General features: G+C 43.2%; 1 protein-coding gene across 6 annotated transcripts in view; it reads right to left on the reverse strand.

Moving 5' to 3' along the window:
• The window catches only part of LOC124596484 (thiamine transporter 1-like), a 611,894-nt gene that overhangs the window by 141,411 nt on the left and 448,931 nt on the right, over positions 1–21,552 (reverse strand). For all 6 annotated transcript variants that reach the window (XM_047135630.1, XM_047135633.1, XM_047135629.1 and 3 more), the window contains exons 6-7: positions 3,677–3,785; positions 668–860 (exon numbers count right to left, since the gene is read on the reverse strand). In XM_047135630.1, coding sequence (XP_046991586.1) covers positions 668–860; positions 3,677–3,785 — 302 coding nt within the window. The remainder of the gene's footprint in view (positions 1–667; positions 861–3,676; positions 3,786–21,552) is intronic.

Here is a 21,552-nt window from a genome sequence, read left to right on the forward strand (position 1 = left end):
TGGCCTACAAATGTTACCCTACAGTTGAAACTCACTCAAAGCATTAAACAATGCAGTTGCATCAGATCTGAGTCAATTTGTTCAATTGCTAATTATATTGGAGACAACTACCTCATTGTGGGATTGTGGTGCTAGCTTGGAATCTGGGTCATTTTCTTGCGTGGATCATAATTTTTTTTCTCAGCTAGTTTACTATTTATTTTATATTACTGCTACTGTCAAGAAGTGATGAAGAAAATAGAAGAGGAAGAAGATTATTGGGAGTGAACAGGAAGAAGAAATATCTTGATTGGGACACTGCTGCATGTGAATTTTCTGCAACAGAGAACTGTACAAGAACTGGAAGCAATGAGACGAAAAGGCAGCAACAGAATTTGAATGGAGGATGACATTAGAAGATGATGCACATTCAGATGGATGGGTGGGTGTGAGGGCATACATGCGGCAGGTGTGGAAAGGCAAGCTACCTTGAATTTGCCTATATGTAAGATGTTAGGTTAGTTAGGTTACCATATTGGTGCTAAACAAGCAACACAAATTTCTAACACTTACTTTCACAACTGTGTTACATATGTTTTTTTAAGTCAAAGATTATGACAGGTAGATGTCACATGTATGCTATACAAAATAACAAAATGAGAACAATGTACACAATATGTTTACTTACTTTGTGATTGTCATCACTGTATGATACAGTATTCCAAAAACAATGTAAAGTGCGTATGAAACCCATAATGAATTAGTCAGAGCCGAAATTAAAAGTGCACTTCCTTGCAGCAGTGAACAAATTGTAAGAAATAATTCTCCAATCAGTTGCCAATTGAATCTTAACCAGCCACAGGCAAGAGATGAAATTGCTCCTAAAAAGAAAATAAATGCTGCATTAGCTTCTTATTACACATGCATGTCAAAATTGTATTTAAATAACAGATAGTTAGTGTTTATAAATATGAATAAAATATTTGAAAAGGTATTTATAATTTTTTAATAGCAGTCTACTAACACAAATCTTAAAAGTCAGCCATAATGTGTAAACAATAATGATGGAAGTTAATAAGTTTCCTACTACTGTCATTCTTTACAAAGTATGAAAAATTTCCCATTGGCCATTATAACTTCATATTATCACAGTCAGATAACTCATTTTCCTATTTCTTATTTTACTTCCAAAATCAGCATTGACAAGTGTATCAGCCTTCACACTTCACTTTAACATACTTAGATAATTAAACATTTACCAATTTCTTATTTCATTTCCAAAATTAGCATAGTTACTGTTCTTTAGGGAAAAATGCTAGACATGATTTATAATTCACTGACACATCATCATATGTTCCTTTTGTGCATGTCTCACAGAAACATATTCGTTTCATCATTAGTAATGTAGATTCACTTAGATGTGATTATAAATTTCTACAACCACTATTTTTGGTTTAACAGCAGTTCCCATCCATTATTCACATCATGTGATGAGCACCATTGTAAAATGTCTCAGTGTAACTGCTTGAGGTGGGTGTAATTGAACCTCATCTTTGCACAGAGACTATCAGGTGAACAGTGTTTCCACATGAAGGCCAAATGAATGTCTCACAATGAATGAAGACATTCTTCACACAACCTACCAGCTTCTGAAAGTGTAACACAGACGTTTCATCCTAAGCAGAATTCTCATACACTTTTACGAATATGGGGTGAGTCCAAGGTGAATAACTTAATGGGAACAGGATACAAATAGCAGTATATGGAATAAACTGCCCCCACTAATATCTGCACATACATATATTTTGACAATTATCATACACGTGCACATAGTACAAGGTATCATAACAGACTGAATTAACATGGCGGCTCGGATGAGTGAGCTGAGTCCCAAAGATTAATGTTGTCTATGGTCCGTATGACCTATCAACGCCACAACTTTTTTTATCTACCATTAGTTTCCAATGACATACATTTCTGATTGTGTCTTGCACAACTACACTGCTCTTGCATGATTGTGACACAACTGTTTCCAAATCACAAGATTTGTATGAATTGTTGTTTCTCTTTATTGTGCCTGTGACTGTATAATAATTCTTCACAGCTATCGGAAAGAGTAAGCCTGTTGAGGTATTTTCTGATACACATTACACATTTTCCTAAAATCTGAATATTAATGAAAATGGTTATCATGTGGTGCTGTAGGTAAACTTCATTTGAACTTAAACATCTATGGTCAAGTTGTTTGGAGATAAACTGTTCCTCTATTAAGTCACCACAATGAAACGTTTACAAATCTGTATCTTAGAAAATAGCTACCTAATTTTGTTTTTGCAGCCAATTAATTCACTTCAAATAATGCTGTTGGAGGAACATCTGCAACTGAGCATTATACCAGAGCTTTGTGTTTGCTGTTAATACACTGCAACCTATACTCGTCCATTGTGGTGCTCAGGGTCACTGCACAAACTTATAACACCTGAAGATGAGTGTATAAGAGCCCGATACCAGTCTTGTTTTAAATAAAAGAATCTTACAACTGCAGCAGTATTTTCAACCTCTGGTAATTCACTTCAGTAGCTCTTTCACAGATCATTATTATTTTTCTCCAATTTGAATTTTGTTATCAGAGACAGCTCACTGATACTGGATACAGTTATACTAGGAGCTGGTATCCTGGTAACTGTACTGGTTATTTGTAACTATTTTAGGTATAATGGGAAGTATTTCATTTGCTCCATGAACAAAAACCTTGTGAGGTTACAAGTTTCAGAGCCAACATACAATGAAGAGGGATAGAAACCTTTGCAAAACAGTGCCAAAACTGAATCTTAAACATTTCTCTGTTGCACTTCTGTTCACAAGCTTACTGAGCTTCGGAAAATGACAGGTCCAACATCTGGTGCACAGAGTCAGTTCCCAACTCCCAGGAGATCCCTCTCCTCTGTCAGCAGCACAACATAACATGGCCATCATCAGCTGAAAATTCTCAGAGGGATGTGGCTGAGACCATTTCCCAGTGCAATGTATTTTGTAATCTCACAAGGTTTCATCCATAAAGTGAATGAAGTAATGCACACTATAACTAAAGTAATTAGGAACAAGCAATATTGTCGTCTGGTTACCAGTTGCTAATATAACTAAATAAAATTTCTGTGAGCTGTCTCCAATTATAAATTCAAACTAAAGATAAATAATAATAATCTGTGAAGCAGATCACAATACAAGACACAAAAATAACAGACCTTCCCTACCTAGGGTTCAGAGGGGGATATGTAATCTGCTACAAATGTATTCAACAACTTCCCGTCTAATATAAGGCAAGAAGTAGATAATTCCAACTACTTCAAAAGAAATTTAAACACAATCCCCATTGCTCTACAAATTGACAAGTTCCCTTAGGTATGTGATAAGTGACAGTGGTCGGTGGGGAGTTGTGTGACAAGTAGTAATGTATTGCATATCTGCAGATGCACATGAATTGAGTGATATAGTCTATCTTCCTATTTACTTTTCATGCAAGCTTTTCACTGGTATTATCAAATTTATTTAATTGTTTAAGGAATGGAAGTACAAACGGTAACATTAATCTAAGTGAAACAGTGACACTGATGATATTCATGGAACCTGAACAACCAACACATAGAATAAAATTGTAAACTTATGAAAATGTGCCATATTTTGCACTCCTACTTACCAATAATTGTGTAAATTGCTTCAACTGCAGCATTATAAAGGAGCTGTTGTTCTTCCTTTTTGTTCTCATTCAGAATAGAGTCCCACAAAAGTTGAATGTATGTCAATACCTGTAACAAGATGTATACTAGTCATCCTAATGGAGTAGTGGCACAGAATATTTTCAAGCTAATGCAACAAATGTTCAGAAATGATGATGATGATGATGATGATGATGATAATGAAGATGTCAGGTTTAATCTCCCTTCCTATGTAGAATGCCTTTGTATGAGTATTTAGAGATTAAATTATAATGTTAATGAATGTATGGAGGAAAGTTATACTGAATAGGTGTCCATACCTGTTCCCCATTTCGAAAATTTTTTATATGGACACAACAGGATAAGCTACTATAATGAAAGTTTTATGATCGCAGGAGCATCAGGAACCAATCCCTTTGAAAGAGAAATGTTTGATTCAACGACTCAAAAGCTTCATGAATATCTGAACTAGTGACATGTGAAATCTCTCCTAGGTACCAAACACAAAGCCATTTGGAGGAAATGGCTGGATCATATGTTCCACTTCAGGCTGTTGCGGGATGATGAAGCCCTCCGACTTGCTAGTGTCAGAATGTGATGGGTTACTATCCTGAAATCAAACACTTCCACTTTATATTTCAATATAGATGTATATTTAAGTAAAAGCATCTACACGTGTATATACAACAAGTCACATAATCATCTCAAACTTTTCATCCAAAGAACTCGTGAGTGGAGAGAGAGTCCTCGTTTGCAGGTCGATGTTTATACTGATGCCACACTGGTCTTGCACCTCATGTCTCATTCAGTCAACTTTTGTTTTAGTGCTAAATGACTGCCCTTTAGTTCCTTCATATATACACTCCTGGAAATGGAAAAAAGAACACATTGACACCGGTGTGTCAGACCCACCATACTTGCTCCGGGCACTGCGAGAGGGCTGTTCAAGCAATGATCACACGCACGGCACAGCGGACACACCAGGAACCGCGGTGTTGGCCGTCGAATGGCGCTAGCTGCGCAGCATTTCTGCACCGCCGCCGTCAGTGTCAGCCAGTTTGCCGTGGCATACGGAGCTCCATCGCAGTCTTTAACACTGGTAGCATGCCGCGACAGCGTGGACGTGAACCGTATGTGCAGTTGACGGACTTTGAGCGAGGGCGTATAGTGGGCATGCGGGAGGCCGGGTGGACGTACCGCCGAATTGCTCAACACGTGGGGCGTGAGGTCTCCACAGTACATCGATGTTGTCGCCAGTGGTCGGCGGAAGGTGCACGTGCCCGTCGACCTGGGACCGGACCGCAGCGACGCACGGATGCACGCCAAGACCGTAGGATCCTACGCAGTGCCGTAGGGGACCGCACCGCCACTTCCCAGCAAATTAGGGACACTGTTGCTCCTGGGGTATCGGCGAGGACCATTCGCATCCGTCTCCATGAAGCTGGGCTACGGTCCCGCACACCGTTAGGCCGTCTTCCGCTCACGCCCCAACATTGTGCAGCCCGCCTCCAGTGGTGTCGAGACAGGCGTGAATGGAGGGACGAATGGAGACGTGTCGTCTTCAGCGATGAGAGTCGCTTCTGCCTTGGTGCCAATGATGGTCGTATGCGTGTGTGGCGCCGTGCAGGTGAGCGCCACAATCAGGACTGCATACGACCGAGGCACACAGGGCCAACACCCGGCATCATAGTGTGGGGAGCGATCTCCTACACTGGCCGTACACCACTGGTGATCGTCGGAGGGGACACTGAATAGTGCACGGTACATCCAAACCGTCATCGAACCCATCGTTCTACCATTCCTAGACCGGCAAGGGAACTTGCTGTTCCAACAGGACAATGCATGTCCGCATGTATCCCGTGCCACCCAACGTGCTCTAGAAGGTGTAAGTCAACTACCCTGGCCAGCAAGATCTCCGGATCTGTCCCCCACTGAGCATGTTTGGGACTGGATGAAGCATCGTCTCACGCGGTCTGCACGTCCAGCACGAACGCTGGTCCAACTGAGGCACCAGGTGGAAATGGCATGGCAAGCCGTTCCACAGGACTACATCCAGCATCTCTACGATCGTCTCCATGGGAGAATAGCAGCCTGCATTGCTGCGAAAGGTGGATATACACTGTACTAGTGCCGACATTGTGCATGCTCTGTTGCCTGTGTCTATGTGCCTGTGGTTCTGTCAGTGTGATCATGTGATGTATCTGACCCCAGGAATGTGTCAATATAGTTTCCCCTTCCTGGGACAATGAATTCACGGTGTTCTTATTTCAATTTCCAGGAGTGTATGTTTTGCTAGTCAATCCCTTTACTAGTAATGGTATGCTTAATAACCAGACTATACATTTATTAGCTTTTGAGAATAACTACATTACAACAGTGGACAACAAAACAATAAAATACGCCTTAGCTATAGAAGAAGGCACACAGTCATTGATTACTTATAAATACAAAGGCATGCTTTGATGCATCTTGTAATACTAAGATTACCATGTCTTTGGAGCCTTTTGGATAATATTTGGAGTTTGGTGAATGGAGTATTGTTTGATTATTCTGCAGTGACAAAAGTGGCCAGAGCATTAAGTAAGCGGAAGAGAAAAGCAGATGTATTTATTAATCATTTCTCATCAGAAATAACTGTTCCAGTGAAACAAAAATTTTTGATCTAACTGTCATCTTTTAAAATTTTAATGGTTCAAATTTTTAAGGTAGTAATATATGAGATAGCACACAATGGCTCAGATTCTGCATCCCTGCATCAATATCTTAGAATCCATACCTCCATACCAAAATTACAGAGGAGGAGGAGAGAAGCGTTTAATGTCTTATTGACAATGAGAACATTAAAGGTGGAGCACAAGCTCAGTTAGGAAAGGATGGGGAAGGAAAGTGACCATGCTGTTTCGTAGGAATCAGCCTAACATTTCCCTTAAGTGATTTGGGGAAAGCATGGAAAACCTAAATGAGGATGGCCAGACAGAGGTTTGAAGCAATGTCCTTCTGAATGTGAGTCCAGTGTGCTAACTACTTCATTACCCCACATGGTACCAAAATCACAGGCTCTCATTCATTTGTCATGTGGTACTTAATTTAATTTTCCTGAAAATTGATTAAGGGATACCTACTCTGTCAAAAGTTCACACACTCCAGCTCACCATATTCCACTTTTTTAGGAGAATTCAAAAAATCATTGCTAGATTACAGTAGATAATAAATAAGACTTTATCGTAATAATGTTAGATGCCTCAACCTTCGTTAGTCACTGTCCTCAACCATCCAGTCCCCTCCCTGTTCCCATTCCAGCACTACACAGCTGTCATTTCACCGCCACACCCAGTCTTTCAATTTCTTTTTATTTCTTGCCTTTCAGCTACTTAACCCTTCCCCCCTCCGCACCTTCTCTCCTGCCCACCGTCTAAACTGCAACACTTCACTGCCCGCCACTCCCACCATACTATCCCTCCCCCTCCCCGCCCCAGCCTCCTCCTTAGCCCCACCCAGTCGCCACTCCCATCATGCACTGGTGCTGCTGCTCGCAGTGTAGTTTCAGCTCTCTGAGACTGCAGACATGTGTGCAAGTTGCTTTTGCATGAGCGTGTGTGTGCGTGTGTCTATGTGTGTCTACTGCTGACAAAGGCCTTAATGGCCGAAAGCTACGATTGTGTGAATCTTTTTATTGTGCCTACGGCGACTCAGCATCTCTGCTATATGATGAGTAGCAACTTTCCTTCTCTGGTGTTGTTAGATGCATGTAGCATTTATACAAGGTTTCCTGAGATGCCTGACCGAGATATGTCAAAGTTTGACGTGATGTTTTTATGTCTTTATCAAATCTGAGAAAACTCAGCTTGAACAAGTCAGGTTGTTGCAAGTCAGATTGTTGCAAGTCAGGTTATAATATTTTATTTTAAATTGTTTATTTATTTAAAATAAAATACATCAGCTCCTTCATAAATCCTGTTCGCAAACTAATATCTACACGTTAGATTTCATCTTTTTTTCTGCTTCTCAACCCCAAAAATAAATAAAATATTCAAAAAATTTCATTTTACATGCACACAGAATCAAACTGATGACACATGAGAGAAGAATTTCTAAATTTCATATTATTTTCACTAGTCTGCAGACATATATAATTGTATGAAAATAAGCAAACTATTGAGATACTTCAACACAAAATTTCAATCAAGTATAACCATCTTACATAATAGTGAACTTTAATATTGTTTGGCTTACTCAATTTGCTCTAGTGTAGAATGGAAGTTCACATTACATTTCAGCTCAATGTAACACAAGCAGTTTTTTCCAGATTATTTACTTCAGAAATCTGGATCATTACAAGAAGAGAGAATAACTAAACACTACTCGCCCTCAGTACAGCTGATACACATTAGAAACCATTGTTAACTTTTAAGACTTCAGTTCCCCTCATTTTTACAGTGGTTATGGAGGGGGAGGATCTGGTCACCCACAATCTGGGGTCTGACTGACCTAGTTCACTCCACAATCTTCTCAGACCTACCCCACTTGCCTTCTTGGCAAAAGTAACTAACAGCTCCTAATTTGGACCTCTGTAGTCATTTATGTAACTGAGATGCTATAGGTCATGAAGGCCTGATCACAGTGATGTGATGGGTGGATACCAGATGGCTGTCTGATGGCCTGTCATAAAAACAGCAATGTCAGATACTCATTTTGTGCCCAAACGCAATAGTCATAGATGTACTAGACAACAGCCAGTGATGTGTGTGTGCACTGTGGTGGCTGTTGTGACAGTGCCACGAGATTTAAAAGTGCCGCTGAGCGCGGGAGCGCCACCTGGCTATGAACGGCGCTGGCCACATGTCACGGCACGGCAGTGGAGTGACAGATTCGGAGTTGGAAGCATGTAACTTGCTATTGCTCTACGTTGTATATCCACGCAATTTATTAGGATTAAAGGTTATAACACCTTTTGGCGACGAGGTCGGATATTTTTTTTGCTGCGTTGTGGAATTGTGTGTTCGTGTCGGGGCAGACATGGGACAGCTTATGCAAGCGCTCATTCACCAACAAACACAGCTGACGGTTGCTATTCAAGTGCAACAAACACAGCTGACAGCTGCTATTCAGGCACTGTCGACGTTGCTTACTCATCGTCTGTCTTCCTCTTCTCCACCTCCGTTCCCTCCTTACGACAAGGCCGCTGAAGACTGGGAGGATTATGAGAAGCGTTTGCGGTTACACTTCTTGGTTTTCGGCATTGTCGACGCTCCTATGTGTAAGTCGTTATTTCTATCTTGGATTTCCCCATGGATCTATCAGCTGCTATCTCAGTTAGCCCCTCTGCGGGAACCTGCCTCTCTGTCCTTCCAAGAAATGTGTGACTTATTGTCTAACTATTACCGAAAAAACACCCATGTCGTTGCCGCCCGCGTGGCGTTCTACCAGTGTTGTAAACAGCCCCATCAATCTTACCGGGCTTGGGCGGCGGAACTACACGGTCTGAGTAGGAAATGTCAGTTTGTCATGGACACTCATCATGAGTCTCATGCTGATTCAATGGTTCGGGACGCTATTCTGCGGCTTGCTCCTGATAAAGAAGTTCAGCAACGTGCCTTACAACTGCCAAACCCGTCGTTGTCCGAAGTTCTCAGCATCGCTCAATCTTTTGAAGTGTCTCACGCTGCTGGTGCGCAAATAGACGCGTGGTGTGATGTGGGCGCTGTACAGACCACTTTCGATGCAGACAATTTGCCTGTTTCACAGGGGAACGACGACGTGGCGGCGGTTCACTCATGTCAACAACATCGCGTCGGGCCACCCCGCTCGCAGCGAAAACAGCAACCACAGAAGCCGGTTCGTTCCGCACTTCCTTCTTGTCCACATTGTTTCATACAGCATGACAGGTCCGCGTGTCCAAAACGTTGGGCCACGTGTAATTCATGTCGGAAAAAAGGCCACATTGCTTCTGTGTGTCAGTCCCCTAAAGTTCCTGTCAGCGAAGACGAGGCATCGGACATGGATGTTAACTGTGTGCTTTCTCAAACAAATAAGTTGTTTGTTACGGTTCGTGTTCTGGATAAAGACATTCGCATGCAAGTGGACACTGGCTCTGCAGTAACTCTCATTAATTCTCGCACGTATTTGGCGTTGGGCTCCCCTCACTTGTCTCCCGTTACGCGGAATCTGCGAACTTATAATAAGCAGAAAATTCCTATCGTTGGCCAGTTTGATGCTTCCACTGCCTACAAGTCTGTTGTTAGGCCCCTCACGTCTTATGTGGTGGATCATGCGGGCACGGAAAACCTGTTCGGTTATGATGCTTTCCAGTTGTTCGGGTTCTCCATTGATGATGATGTGCACTTCATATCTGAGGATATTGCGTATCAACAGCTGGATGGATTGTGTTCTGAATTCTCGTCCGTGTTCTCTGCTGGTCTGAGTCATGCCAAGGATTTTGATCCCACATTACTCTTAAGCCGATGGCTTGCCCTAAGTTTTTCCGGGCATGCCCTATTCCGATGGCGTTGCGTGCACCTGTCAAGGCTGAGGTAGACAGGTTAACAGCTTCAGGGATTCTCCTTCCTGTTACCTCCAGCGAATGGGCATCGCCAATCGTGGTGGTTTCTAAACCAAACGGGAGTCTGCGATTGTGTGGTGATTTTAAAGCCACTGTCAACACTCAGAGCCTCATTGACACTTATCCTATTCCCCGTCCACAGGAGTTATTTACCAAGCTCGCTGGGGGCCAGTTATTTTCCAAACTTGACTTATCGGAGGCGTACCATCAGTTGCCGTTGGATGCTTCTTCCAAGGAATTTCTCGTCATCAACACTCCTTGTGGGTTGTATCAGTACCAGCGGTTACCATTTGGCGTCGCTAGCGCGCCGGCCATTTTTTAGCAGTTTTTGGAACAGCTCACGGCTTCCGTTCCCAGCTGCATCAACTACCTGGATGACATTGTTGTCACGGGGGCCTCCACTGAGGAGCACCTTCGCTGTTTCGGGTTCTGCATTCAGCTGGGTTGAAGTGCAATCTGGACAAGTCACAGTTCTTCCAACCCTCCATTGTGTATCTTGGTTTCCACTTGTCCCATGAGGGTATACGTCCTCTACGACAGCACGTTGCGGCCATTACCGCTCTACCCCGGCCATCTACGAGCAAAGAACTTCAGGCGTTTCTAGGCAAGATTGCTTATTATCACAAATTCATCCCATCCGCGGTGGTGGTAGCTCATCCTCTGCATCAGCTGTTACGCAAAAACGTTCCTTTCTGTTGGTCCGACGAGTGTGAGCAGGCTTTTGTCCGCCTGAAGGCTCATTTGCAGTCGGCGCCTTGTCTTGCCACATTCCGTCCAGGTCAGCACTTGGTTCTGGCGACTGACGCGTCCCAGTATGGCCTAGGGGCTGTTCTCGCCCATCGGTATGAGGATGGGTCGGAACGACCCATCGCCTACGCTTCCAAGACCCTCAACGATGCCCAATGGCATTACTCTCAAGTCGAAAAGGAGGCGCTCGCTATCATTTATGCTCTAAGAAAGTTCAGTGTTTTTTTGTATGGTTCTAAGTTTCCCCTCATCACCAACCACAAGCCGCTGGTCGCTCTGTTCAGCCCCTCGGCGTCGCTTCCGGATAAGGCAGCTCACCGCCTGCAACGTTGGGCCTTATACTTGTCTCGTTTTCACTATGAGATTCACTATCGCCCCACGGCCCAGCACGCCAACGCTGACACGTTGTTGCGTTTGCCGATGGGCCCCGACCTGGTTTTCGATCGAGATGAACTCCTCTGTTTCCACATTGATGAGGAAGAACGTCGTGCGGTCGAGGGTTTTCCACTTACAGGTTCGCAGGTTGCGTCGGCTACTGCGCGGGACCCGGTCCTGCGTCAGGTGATTGGTTTTGTTCAACGGGGTTGGCCGGACAGGACCAAGGGCCGGGCATCAGATCCCCTTCGCAACTACCATGCCTTGCGCCTTCGTCTGTCTGTTCGTGAGGGTGTTGTTCTTCTGGCCATGGATGGCGCATCTCCTCGGGTCGTGGTGCCAGCCTCTCTTCGCAAAGATGTTCTCAAACTATTGCATGAAGGCCATTGGGGGATTTCTCGGACTAAGTCCCTGGCCCGCAGGCACGTTTATTGGCTCGGTATTGATTCAGACATCGCCCACATGGTCGCTGCGTGTGGTCAGTGTGCTCAACAACTGGCTGCACCCCGTACAATGCCCTCTCCATGGCCTGATCCAGCGCAGCCGTGGGAACAGGTGCACACTGACTTTGCCGGCACATTCCTCGGCGCTTATTGGCTACTGTTGATTGACGCCTTCTCGAAGTTTCCGTTTGTTGTTCGATGTCCGTCGCCCACCACTGTGGCGACGACGCTGGCTTTGTCCAAAATCTTTGCGCTAGAAGGTCTTCCATCCACGATTGTCATGGACAATGGCCCTCAGTTCTCTTCACAGGCCTTCCGTGATTTTTGTACTGGACAAGGGATTCATCATGTTACAGCACCGCCCTTCCATCCGCAATCGAATGGGGAGGTCGAGCGCCTTGTCCGCACTTTCAAAAGCCAGATGAAAAAATTCCTTAGTGATTTTTCCACAGATGACACTCTGTTGCAATTTCTGAGTTCTTATCGCTTCACGCCTCTGGGTGATCGCAGCCCTGCTGAACTCTTGCATGGCCGCCAACCGCGAACTCTACTGCACCTGCTTCACTCTGTCAGGCCTTGTGCTGTGTCCCCCAGTGCGGGCAAGTACCCGGTGGGCGCCGACGTGTGGGCACGGGGCTACGGATCTCGCCCTAAATGGATTCCAGGTGTGGTCAAGGCTCTTCGCGGCCGCCGGCTTTGTGAAATACGTACGGACGACGGCATGGTTGTTCACCATTACGACCAGATGCGCCCACGAGTGGTGGCCACGCCGGTGCCACCGCCCCTTCTTTCGGCTCCACCAGCCCGAGAAGCCAGTCCTGTCACTACTGCCGATCTTCCATGCGTGTTGCTGAAGCCAACGTCGCTACCGCTTCCGAGTACGCCGGAACCAGCCCCAGTCGCGATGCCGCCTTCTCTGTGACCCATCTCGCTGGAGCACACCCCAAGGTCCACGACACCTATGGCTGCTGCTTTGGAGTTTTCACCCATCATCTCGTCCAGGAGGCCTGTTCCATGCTCAAGCTTCCGTCCTGGACATTTTCGACCATACTCTCGTGTTTCTCCGTGGGATCTTCTCAGGGCCTCCCGAGAGGCCATGGATGTCTCCACACTGTCCGTGTCTCCAAGGAAGTGAGTTTTTTTTTTTCAAGGGGGGAAAAGTGTTGTGACAGTGCCATGAGATTTAATAGTGCCGCTATGTCAGTATGCGAACACAGCGATAGAGGCACTCCGCAGCTCCGCCGAGCGCGGGAGCGCCACCTGGCTATGAACGGCGCCGGCCGCATGTCACGGCACGGCAGTGGAGTGACAGATTCGGAGTTGGAAGCATGTAACTTGCTATTGCTCTACGTTGTATATCCATGCAATTTATTAGGATTAATGGTTATAACAGTGGCCCTTCCTGATGGCTAACACAGTGTGTTCCCCTAGATGACAGGCAGCATGTAAGTGAGGCTACACGGTCGGCAATACGGGCTGGTGTCAAATTGAGTATGGGAGAGGTCTGTTGAATTGCTGTTGGCAAAGGTAACCACACAGGCGAGCAGGAATAAGTGACTGCGTGAGGGACACGCTAGAGCATGGAGAACCTCACCGTGGACCCCGACACACAGTCACTTATTACTCAAAAGGTGGTCCGCCATTTGGTAGCAGCATTCAGACTCGGAGCAGACAGCGAGTTCACTGCTAGTGAAGACAGAGTCGGGCAACAGAAGTTCACTGATCCATTTCGACTTGGGCATTGGTGTAGATTTTCCCTTGTAACTGGGTACTGGTGGTGACTGCACAATCCCTGTCTAAAATTGGCAATATATACACCGTCCTGGCCTGCTATCATTTCCGAGATGGCGGTGCTTTTGTCTCTAAGCCACAACAGCATTGAGGAGCAAGGTGTGACTAGTGGCTGACCACACTACTGTTGCCCCGACTTTCCTTCATGTTGGCAACTGTATAGTGATTTAGCCTCCCACAAGCAGTTTCCATAGTGTCAGCATAATCAGCTTTACACAAAATCACCTAACTGTCCCCATAATGTGGCGTGTGTCACTTTAGTGTGGTGTCTCCTGTTTAGTCAGTTATAGGACTTTTCTGCTGTGACACGCAGAGCTGTGGTGCAACATGCCTCCCCTCTTCGGAATTTCTGGGCCACCGGATCAGGGACCATCTATATCTCTGGAAAAAGTCTTGGCAAAACATCTCATAATTTGTGATACATATGCAACACGTGTTGATTTCTCTTATAAAATCTAGAATGAAGCACAACATTTAGTGACTACTTACGTACCATTCATTATTTCCTAAGGTTGACCCAATTCACTGACAACTGATGCCCTGGGACTTCACATGGGTGGGCAGTTTTCCATCTAACATGGATGCAGTCTACACAAACCACAGTCAGAACCAGGATGGTGCTAGAAATTCAGATGCTCATCATTAAGACTTTCGGCATCAATCATTACAGTAATGTTGAACATGCTGGAGCATCTTTCCCACAGTAATGCATCCTTTTGTGGCTGCTATTGATCAAGTGAACTTCCCTAAATTTTCACACATACCCAATACTTCATTAAACCATAATGCAATAAATACAGAACAAACTAATTAAATAATATTCACAGCTCTTTCTTTTTAACAAATTCCCTTAACAAATCATCTTTTAAAAGCATAAATCTTACTAATTTGATTTTTATACTTCTTACCCCCCCCCCAAGAACCATGGACCTTGCCGTTGGTGGGGAGGCTTGCGTGCCTCAGCGATACAGATAGCCGTACCGTAGGTGCAACCACAACAGAGGGGTATCTGTTGAGAGGCCAGACAAACGCATGGTTTCTGAAGATGGGCAGCAGAGTTTTCAGTAGTTGCTGGGGCAACAGTCTGGAGGATTGACTGATCTGGCCTTGTAACACTAACCAAAACAGCCTTGCTGTGCTGGTACTGCTAACGGCTGAAAGTAAGGGGAAACTACAGCCGTAATTTTTCCCGAGGGCATGCAGCTTCACTGGATGGTTAACTGATGATGGCATCCTCTTGGGTAAAATATTCCAGAGGTGAAATAGTCCCCCATTCGGATCTTCAGGTGGGGACTACTCAGGAGGACGCCATTACCAGGAGAAAGGAGTATATAGAGGGTCTATATAAGGGCAGTGTACTTGAGGACAATATTACAGAAATGGAAGAGGATGTATATGAAGATGAAATGGGAGATACGATACTGCGTGACGAGTTTGACAGAGCAATGCAAGACCTGAGTCGAAACAAGGCCCCGGGAGTAGACAACATTCCATTAGAACTACTGACAGCCTTGGGAGAGCCAGTCCTAACAAAACTCTACCATCTGGTGAGCAAGATGTATGAGACAGGCGAAATACCCTCAGACTTCAAGCAGAATACCATAATTCCAATTCCAAAGAAAGCAGGTGCTGACAGATGTGAAAATTTTAATAAATAATGGATGCAAAATACTAATGCGAATTCTTTACAGATTAATGGAAAAACTGGTAGAAGCTGACCTCGGGGAAGATCAGTTTGGATTCCGTAAAAATATTGGAACACGTGAGGCAATACTGACCCTACGACTTATCTTAGAAGCTAGATTAAGGAAAGTCAAACCTATGTATCTAGCATTTGTAGACGTAGAGAAAGCTTTTGACAACGTTGACTGGAACACTCTCTTTCAAATTCTGAAGTTGTCAGGGGTAAAATACAGGGAGCGAAAGGCTATTTACAATTTGTACAGAAACCAGATGGCAGTTATAAGAGCCGAGGGGCATGAAAGGGAAGCAGTGGTTGGGAAGGGAGTGAAACAAGGTTGTAGCCTATCCCTGGTGTTATTCAATCTGTATATTGAGCAAGCAGTGAAGGAAACAAAAGAAAAATTCGGAGTAGGTATTAAAAACCATGGAGAAGAAATAAAAACTTTGAGGTTTGCCGATGACATTGTAATTCTGTCAGAGACAGCAAAAGGCTTGGAAGAGCAGTTGAATGGAATGTATAGTGTCATGAAAGGAGGGTATAAGATGAACATCAATAAAAGCAAAACAAGGATAATGGAATGTAGTTGAATTAAGTTGGGTGATGCTGAGGGAATTAGATTAGGAAATGAAACACTTAAAGTAGTAAAGGAGTTTTGCTGTTTGAGGAGCAAAATAACTGATGATGGTCGAAGTAGAGAGGATATAAAATGTAGACTGGCAATGGCAAGGAAAGCGTTTTTGAAGAAGAGAAATTTGTTAACATCGAGTATAGATTTAAGTGTCAGGAAATCGTTTCTGAAAGTATTTGTATGGAGTGTACCCATGTATGGAAGTGAAACATGGACAATAAATAGTTTGGACAAAAAGAGAATAGAAGCATTCGGAATGTGGTGTTACAGAAGATTGTTGAAGATTAGATGGGTAGATCATGTAACTAATGAGGAGGTATTCAATAGGATTTGGGAGAAGAGGAGTTTGTGGCACAACTTGACAAGAAGAAGGGACCGGTTGGTAGGACATGTTCTGAGGCATCAAGGGATCACAAATTTAGCATTGGAGGGCAGCGTGAAGGGTAAAAATCGTAGAGGGAGACCAAGAGATGAATACACTAAGCAGATTCAGAGGCATGTAGGCTACAGTAGGTACTGGGAGATGAAGAAGCTTGCACAGGATAGAGTAGCATGGAGAGCTGCATCAAACCTGTCTCACGACTGAAGACCACAACAACAACACTTCTTATTCCTTTTAGTTTACCTGGTGTTTTCTTACTCCACTGTTTTGGTATGTCCTTTGGTACTTTCGCTTTGGAATAAAAGTTTGCAATGATATATATCAAGAAATTTATCTCTAAAACTATTCTGACACATAACCCATATATTGTACTAGCAATATCCTCTACAGTAGTCTCATTTATTCCCCTTACTTAAATGTTAATTACAAGTTAACTCCATTTTGTAGTGCTACATTTGTTTGTTGCCTACAGTATCATATCATACAAATTCAGTCTTAATGATTTGCATGCAATTTATTCAGTCTCAGCTTTGGGGAGGGGGGATGAACCATGCAGCAGTATAGCAGTCACTGGCAACAGCTTCTCTCAATTGGAGCAACACTCCACCAATTTCTATTGTGTTCTGCTGATGAGCAATTTTCATATGATGCTTCCTACAACCTCCAGTTCATGCGAGGTATGTCCACAAAATAAGTTCCATTTGGTTACATAAAACAAACGTGTACAGATAAAATATTTATTGTACAAAAATCTATAACTGTTAAAACTACTTCTCTACATAGGTTCAAAATTTTTGTAGGCACTTGTCATAGCATAGCACAAGTTTTTGTATGCCTTCTTCATAGAAGGTTTCCACCTGTGTATTCAATCATGTGGTAACATGTTCTTTCAGGTCATATCATCACTGAAGTGTTGACCACCAAGGACAGATTTTAGGTGTAAGAAGAGATTAAAGTCGCTAGGAGTGAGGGCTGGGCAGTACGGAGGATGATCAAAGGTGTCACAGCGAAGTTCCCGTAAGAGTTGTTTGGTCACATTCGCCGTGTGAGGTCGGGCATTATTGTGGAAAAAAACACCACCTTTTGACAGTAATTCTTGGCGGTTGTTCTGTATTGGGCGGTGCAATTCCTTAATGGTCTAGCAGTAACCATGTGCATTGATTGTTTGGCCCCGTGGTAAGAAATCAATCAGCAAAATGTCTTTTCTCTCCCAAAAAATGGTGCACATGACTTTTTGAGGTGTCAATATTTGCTAAGGCTTAACCTCCATTGGGCATAAAGCGTGCCTCCATTCCATTGATTGCCATTTATTTATTTATTTATTTATTTTTTTTTCAGGGGTGTCATACGACACCCAAGTTTCATCCCCCGTGACTATCCAAGAAAGAAAACCATCGCCTTCTTCATTGTAGCGTGTTAAAAACTGAAGTGCACTGCTCATCCATTGTTTTTTGTGTTGTTCAGTAAGAATTCTGGGTACCCAACGTGAGCAAAGTTTTCAAAATTTCAGTTTTTCAGTAACAATTTCATGAATTAGTGATTGTGAGATTTGAGGAACTTCCATAGCAAGTGTAAACTTATGGTTGTGCTTAATCTTCTCTTCAATTGTGTGAACCAGTTCATCAGTAACCACAGATGGGCGTCCACTTCGTTCTTCATTGTGCACTTGATCACGTCCATCACTGAACAGTCTGACCTATCTTCTAACCATTGAATCACTCATAGCATTTTGTCTGTAAACCTCACAGATTTGCTGATAAATTTCCTTTGGTTTAACTGTTTTTTCATTTAGAAAACGAATCACAGATCTGATTTCACACACGATGGCATTTTCAATTATGGCTGACATTATGAAGAAGCACTACACAGCACACATCAGCAGTAGCGATCTCAAAATGGTGTACATGTCTTCTCCTTCTGTCACAGTAATTACCATGGATGCTCAGAACTGCGATCGTAGTGCTGCCATGGATAGATATAGAAATGGAACTTACTTTGTGGATGACACTTGTATTACACTGCATGTATGATCAACTTTATGAAGTTCCCAACCTTCAGGTATACATTTCTGAAAGGATGCAGATAAACAAAAATCACGCGAAGTGAAATGTAGCGTGAGGAGGGCTATGTGAGAGGCATTCAATGAATTTGAAAGTAAAGTTCTATGTACTGACTTGGCAGAAAATCCTAAGAAATTTTGTTCTGATGTCAAAGCGGTACGTGAATCAAAACAAAATGTCCAGACACTCTGTGACCAAAATGGTATTGAAACAGAGGATGACAGACTAAAGGCCGAAATACTAAATGTCTTTTTCCAAAGCTGTTTCACAGAGGAAGACTACACTGTAGTTCCTTCTCTAGATTGTCACACAGATGACAAAATGGTAGATATCAAAATATACAACACAGAGATAGAGAAACAATTAAAATTGCTCAAAAGAGGAAAGGCCGCTGGACCTGATGGGATATCAGTTCAATTTCACACATAGTATACGAAGGAACTTGCCCCACTTCTCGCAGTGGTGTACCGTAGGACTCTAGAAGAGCGTAGTGTTTCAAAGGATTGGAAAAGGGCACAGGTCATCCCCATTTTCAAGAAGGGACATCAAACAGATGTGCAGAACTACAGACCTGTGTCTCTAACGTTGATCAGTTGTAGAATTTTGGAACACATATTATGTTCGAGTATAATGACTTTTCTGGAGACTAGAAATCTACTCTGTAGGAATCAGCATGGGTTTCGTAAGAGATGATTGTGTGAAACCCAGCTCGCTCTATTCGTACACGAGACTCAGAGGGCAATAGACACAGGTTCCCAGGTAGATGCCGTGTTTCTTGACTTCCACAAGGCGTTCGATACAGTTCCCCACAGTCGTTTAATGAACAAAGTATGAGCATCTGGACTATCAGACCAATTGTGTGATTGGATTGAAGAGTTCCTAGATAACAGAATGCAGCATGTCATTCTCAAAGGAGAGAAGTCTTCCGAAGTAAGAGTTATTTCACGTGTGCTGCAGGGGAGTGTCATAAGACCGTTGCTATTCACAATGTACATAAATGACCTTGTGGATAACATCATAAGTTCACTGAGGCTCTTCGCGCATGATGCTGTGGTATATTGAGAGGTTGTAACAATGGAAAATTGTACTGAAATGCAGGAGGATCTGCAATGAATTGATGCAGGGTGCAGGGAATGGCAATTGAATCTCAATGTAGACAAATGTAATGTGCTGCAAATACATAGAAAGAAAGATCCTTTATCATTTAGCTACAATATAGCAGGTCAGCAACTAAAAGCAGTTAATTCCATAAATTATCTGGGAGTACGCATTAGGTGCAATTTAAAATGGAATGATCATATAAATTTGATCGTCGGTAAAGCAGATGCCAGACTGAGATTCATTGGAAGAATCCTAAGGAAATGCAGTCCAAAAACAAAGGAAGTAGGTTACAGTACACTTTCTCACCCACTGTTTGAATATTGTTCACCGGTGTGGGATCTGTACCAGATAGGGTTCATAGAAGAGAGAGAGAAGATCCAACGGAGAGCAGCGCGCTTCATTACAGGATCATTTAGTAATCGCAAAAGTGTTACGGAGATGATAGATAAACTCCAGTGGAAGACTCTGCAGGAGAGATGCTCAGTAGCTCGGTATGGGCTTTTGTTGAAGTTTCATGAACATACTTCACCGAGGAGTCAAGCAGTATATTGCTCTCTCCTATGTATATTTCGCGAAGACACCATGAGAATAAAATCAGAGAGATTAGAGCCCACACAGAGGCATACCGACAATCTTTCTTTCCACGAACAGTATGAGACTGGAATAGAAGGGAGACTCAATAGAGGTACTCAAAGTACCCTCCGCCACACACCGTCAGGTGGCTTGCAGAGTATGGATGTAGATGTAGATGTAGATTTAGGCTTGTCAGTCAGATCGGTAGTATTAAAAGCACTTCCTTCCATCACCCTCTCCCACTTCTGAAGGAACACTGCCACAACTGGTCGCTACAAACCTAGTGCACTAGTTATGACTAAATGCATCTGCATCACATAATTATCCACAAGATTTCCAACATAATTAATAAATCAATAGCTTCCTGTGCATCCTTTGCAGTACCTACAGCAAAATTACCATCTGCAGTTACACTCTATAAGACACAAAAATCATTAGCACTTGTATTGCCCAACACATGCCTATTCAGGATTACACCTGACCCAGATTCTGCAGCCAGTACACAACACCAATTAATCACCAATGGTGTAGACACCACTGCATTTAAATCACTACCAACCATGTTGCTATTCACTCACTCAGTCATCTTGGTACAGCACACAGGCATTCACTTCATTTGGCACTACAATTTAATCACATTCTCAATTTTCTCAAGATATTGTAGCTGGTAATTTCACTCTAGTTTTCTTAATTTCCACAATACCACCACCTTCTGAATCACTTAAACTGTCAATATTAACTTCTTTCTCCTAACTATCCATTATCAAGCAAGTGCTACTCTTACACCATCTCTCCACCGTATCCTTAAGCCTAACATATTTTACTCATTGATCAACAATCTCCTCCCTTTGTCTAGTCGACATTTCTTTCTGTCTTCTTTGTGTCTCCTACATAAAATTGTCCATGTGCTTAGCTAGGCCATCCATGGTTAAATCTAATGTAGGAGCAGGTAAACTAGACACAGCCCTGATACCTCTCATAGCTTTCAATTGCTTAAGTAAACATAACTGCATTATTTGCTCTCACTTGAGCTATCTTGACTGCCAAAGCACACAGTATTTCGTTGAGGATAGCACCCCCCCCCCCCCCCCCCCCCCCCCTCCCCCTCGGCAGATCACAACTCAGACATTGTGGAACAAATAACAAATTCAAAAGAGAAAATAAAACAGAGACAAAAGGAGAAACAAAATTAAATGATGAGGAGGACACTTACATGTAACACCATCCTAACACTTCTGGCTCAAACTGAACCTTTCTACCTGAGTATTTAATTGTGATACTCAATTCCAAACAGTGAGCCCTCCCTCTTGGTTACAGTATGATGTATTGCATATAAGAACCAGATGCAAACTAATGTACATTTTTACTCATCCTCAGAACATTCTCTGAATTTATTTATCACAATTCACATATGAAAACAAAATTAAATACCTGGTAGAAGGTCCAGTGTCACACCACGATACTGCAAGGGGAGTAAAAAAAATCTGCTCTCAGTCTACAGTGTTTTAATGGTG

The sequence above is a fragment of the Schistocerca americana genome, chromosome 2 (assembly GCF_021461395.2).
Source record: "Schistocerca americana isolate TAMUIC-IGC-003095 chromosome 2, iqSchAmer2.1, whole genome shotgun sequence".
Taxonomy (NCBI): Eukaryota; Metazoa; Arthropoda; class Insecta; order Orthoptera; family Acrididae; genus Schistocerca; species Schistocerca americana.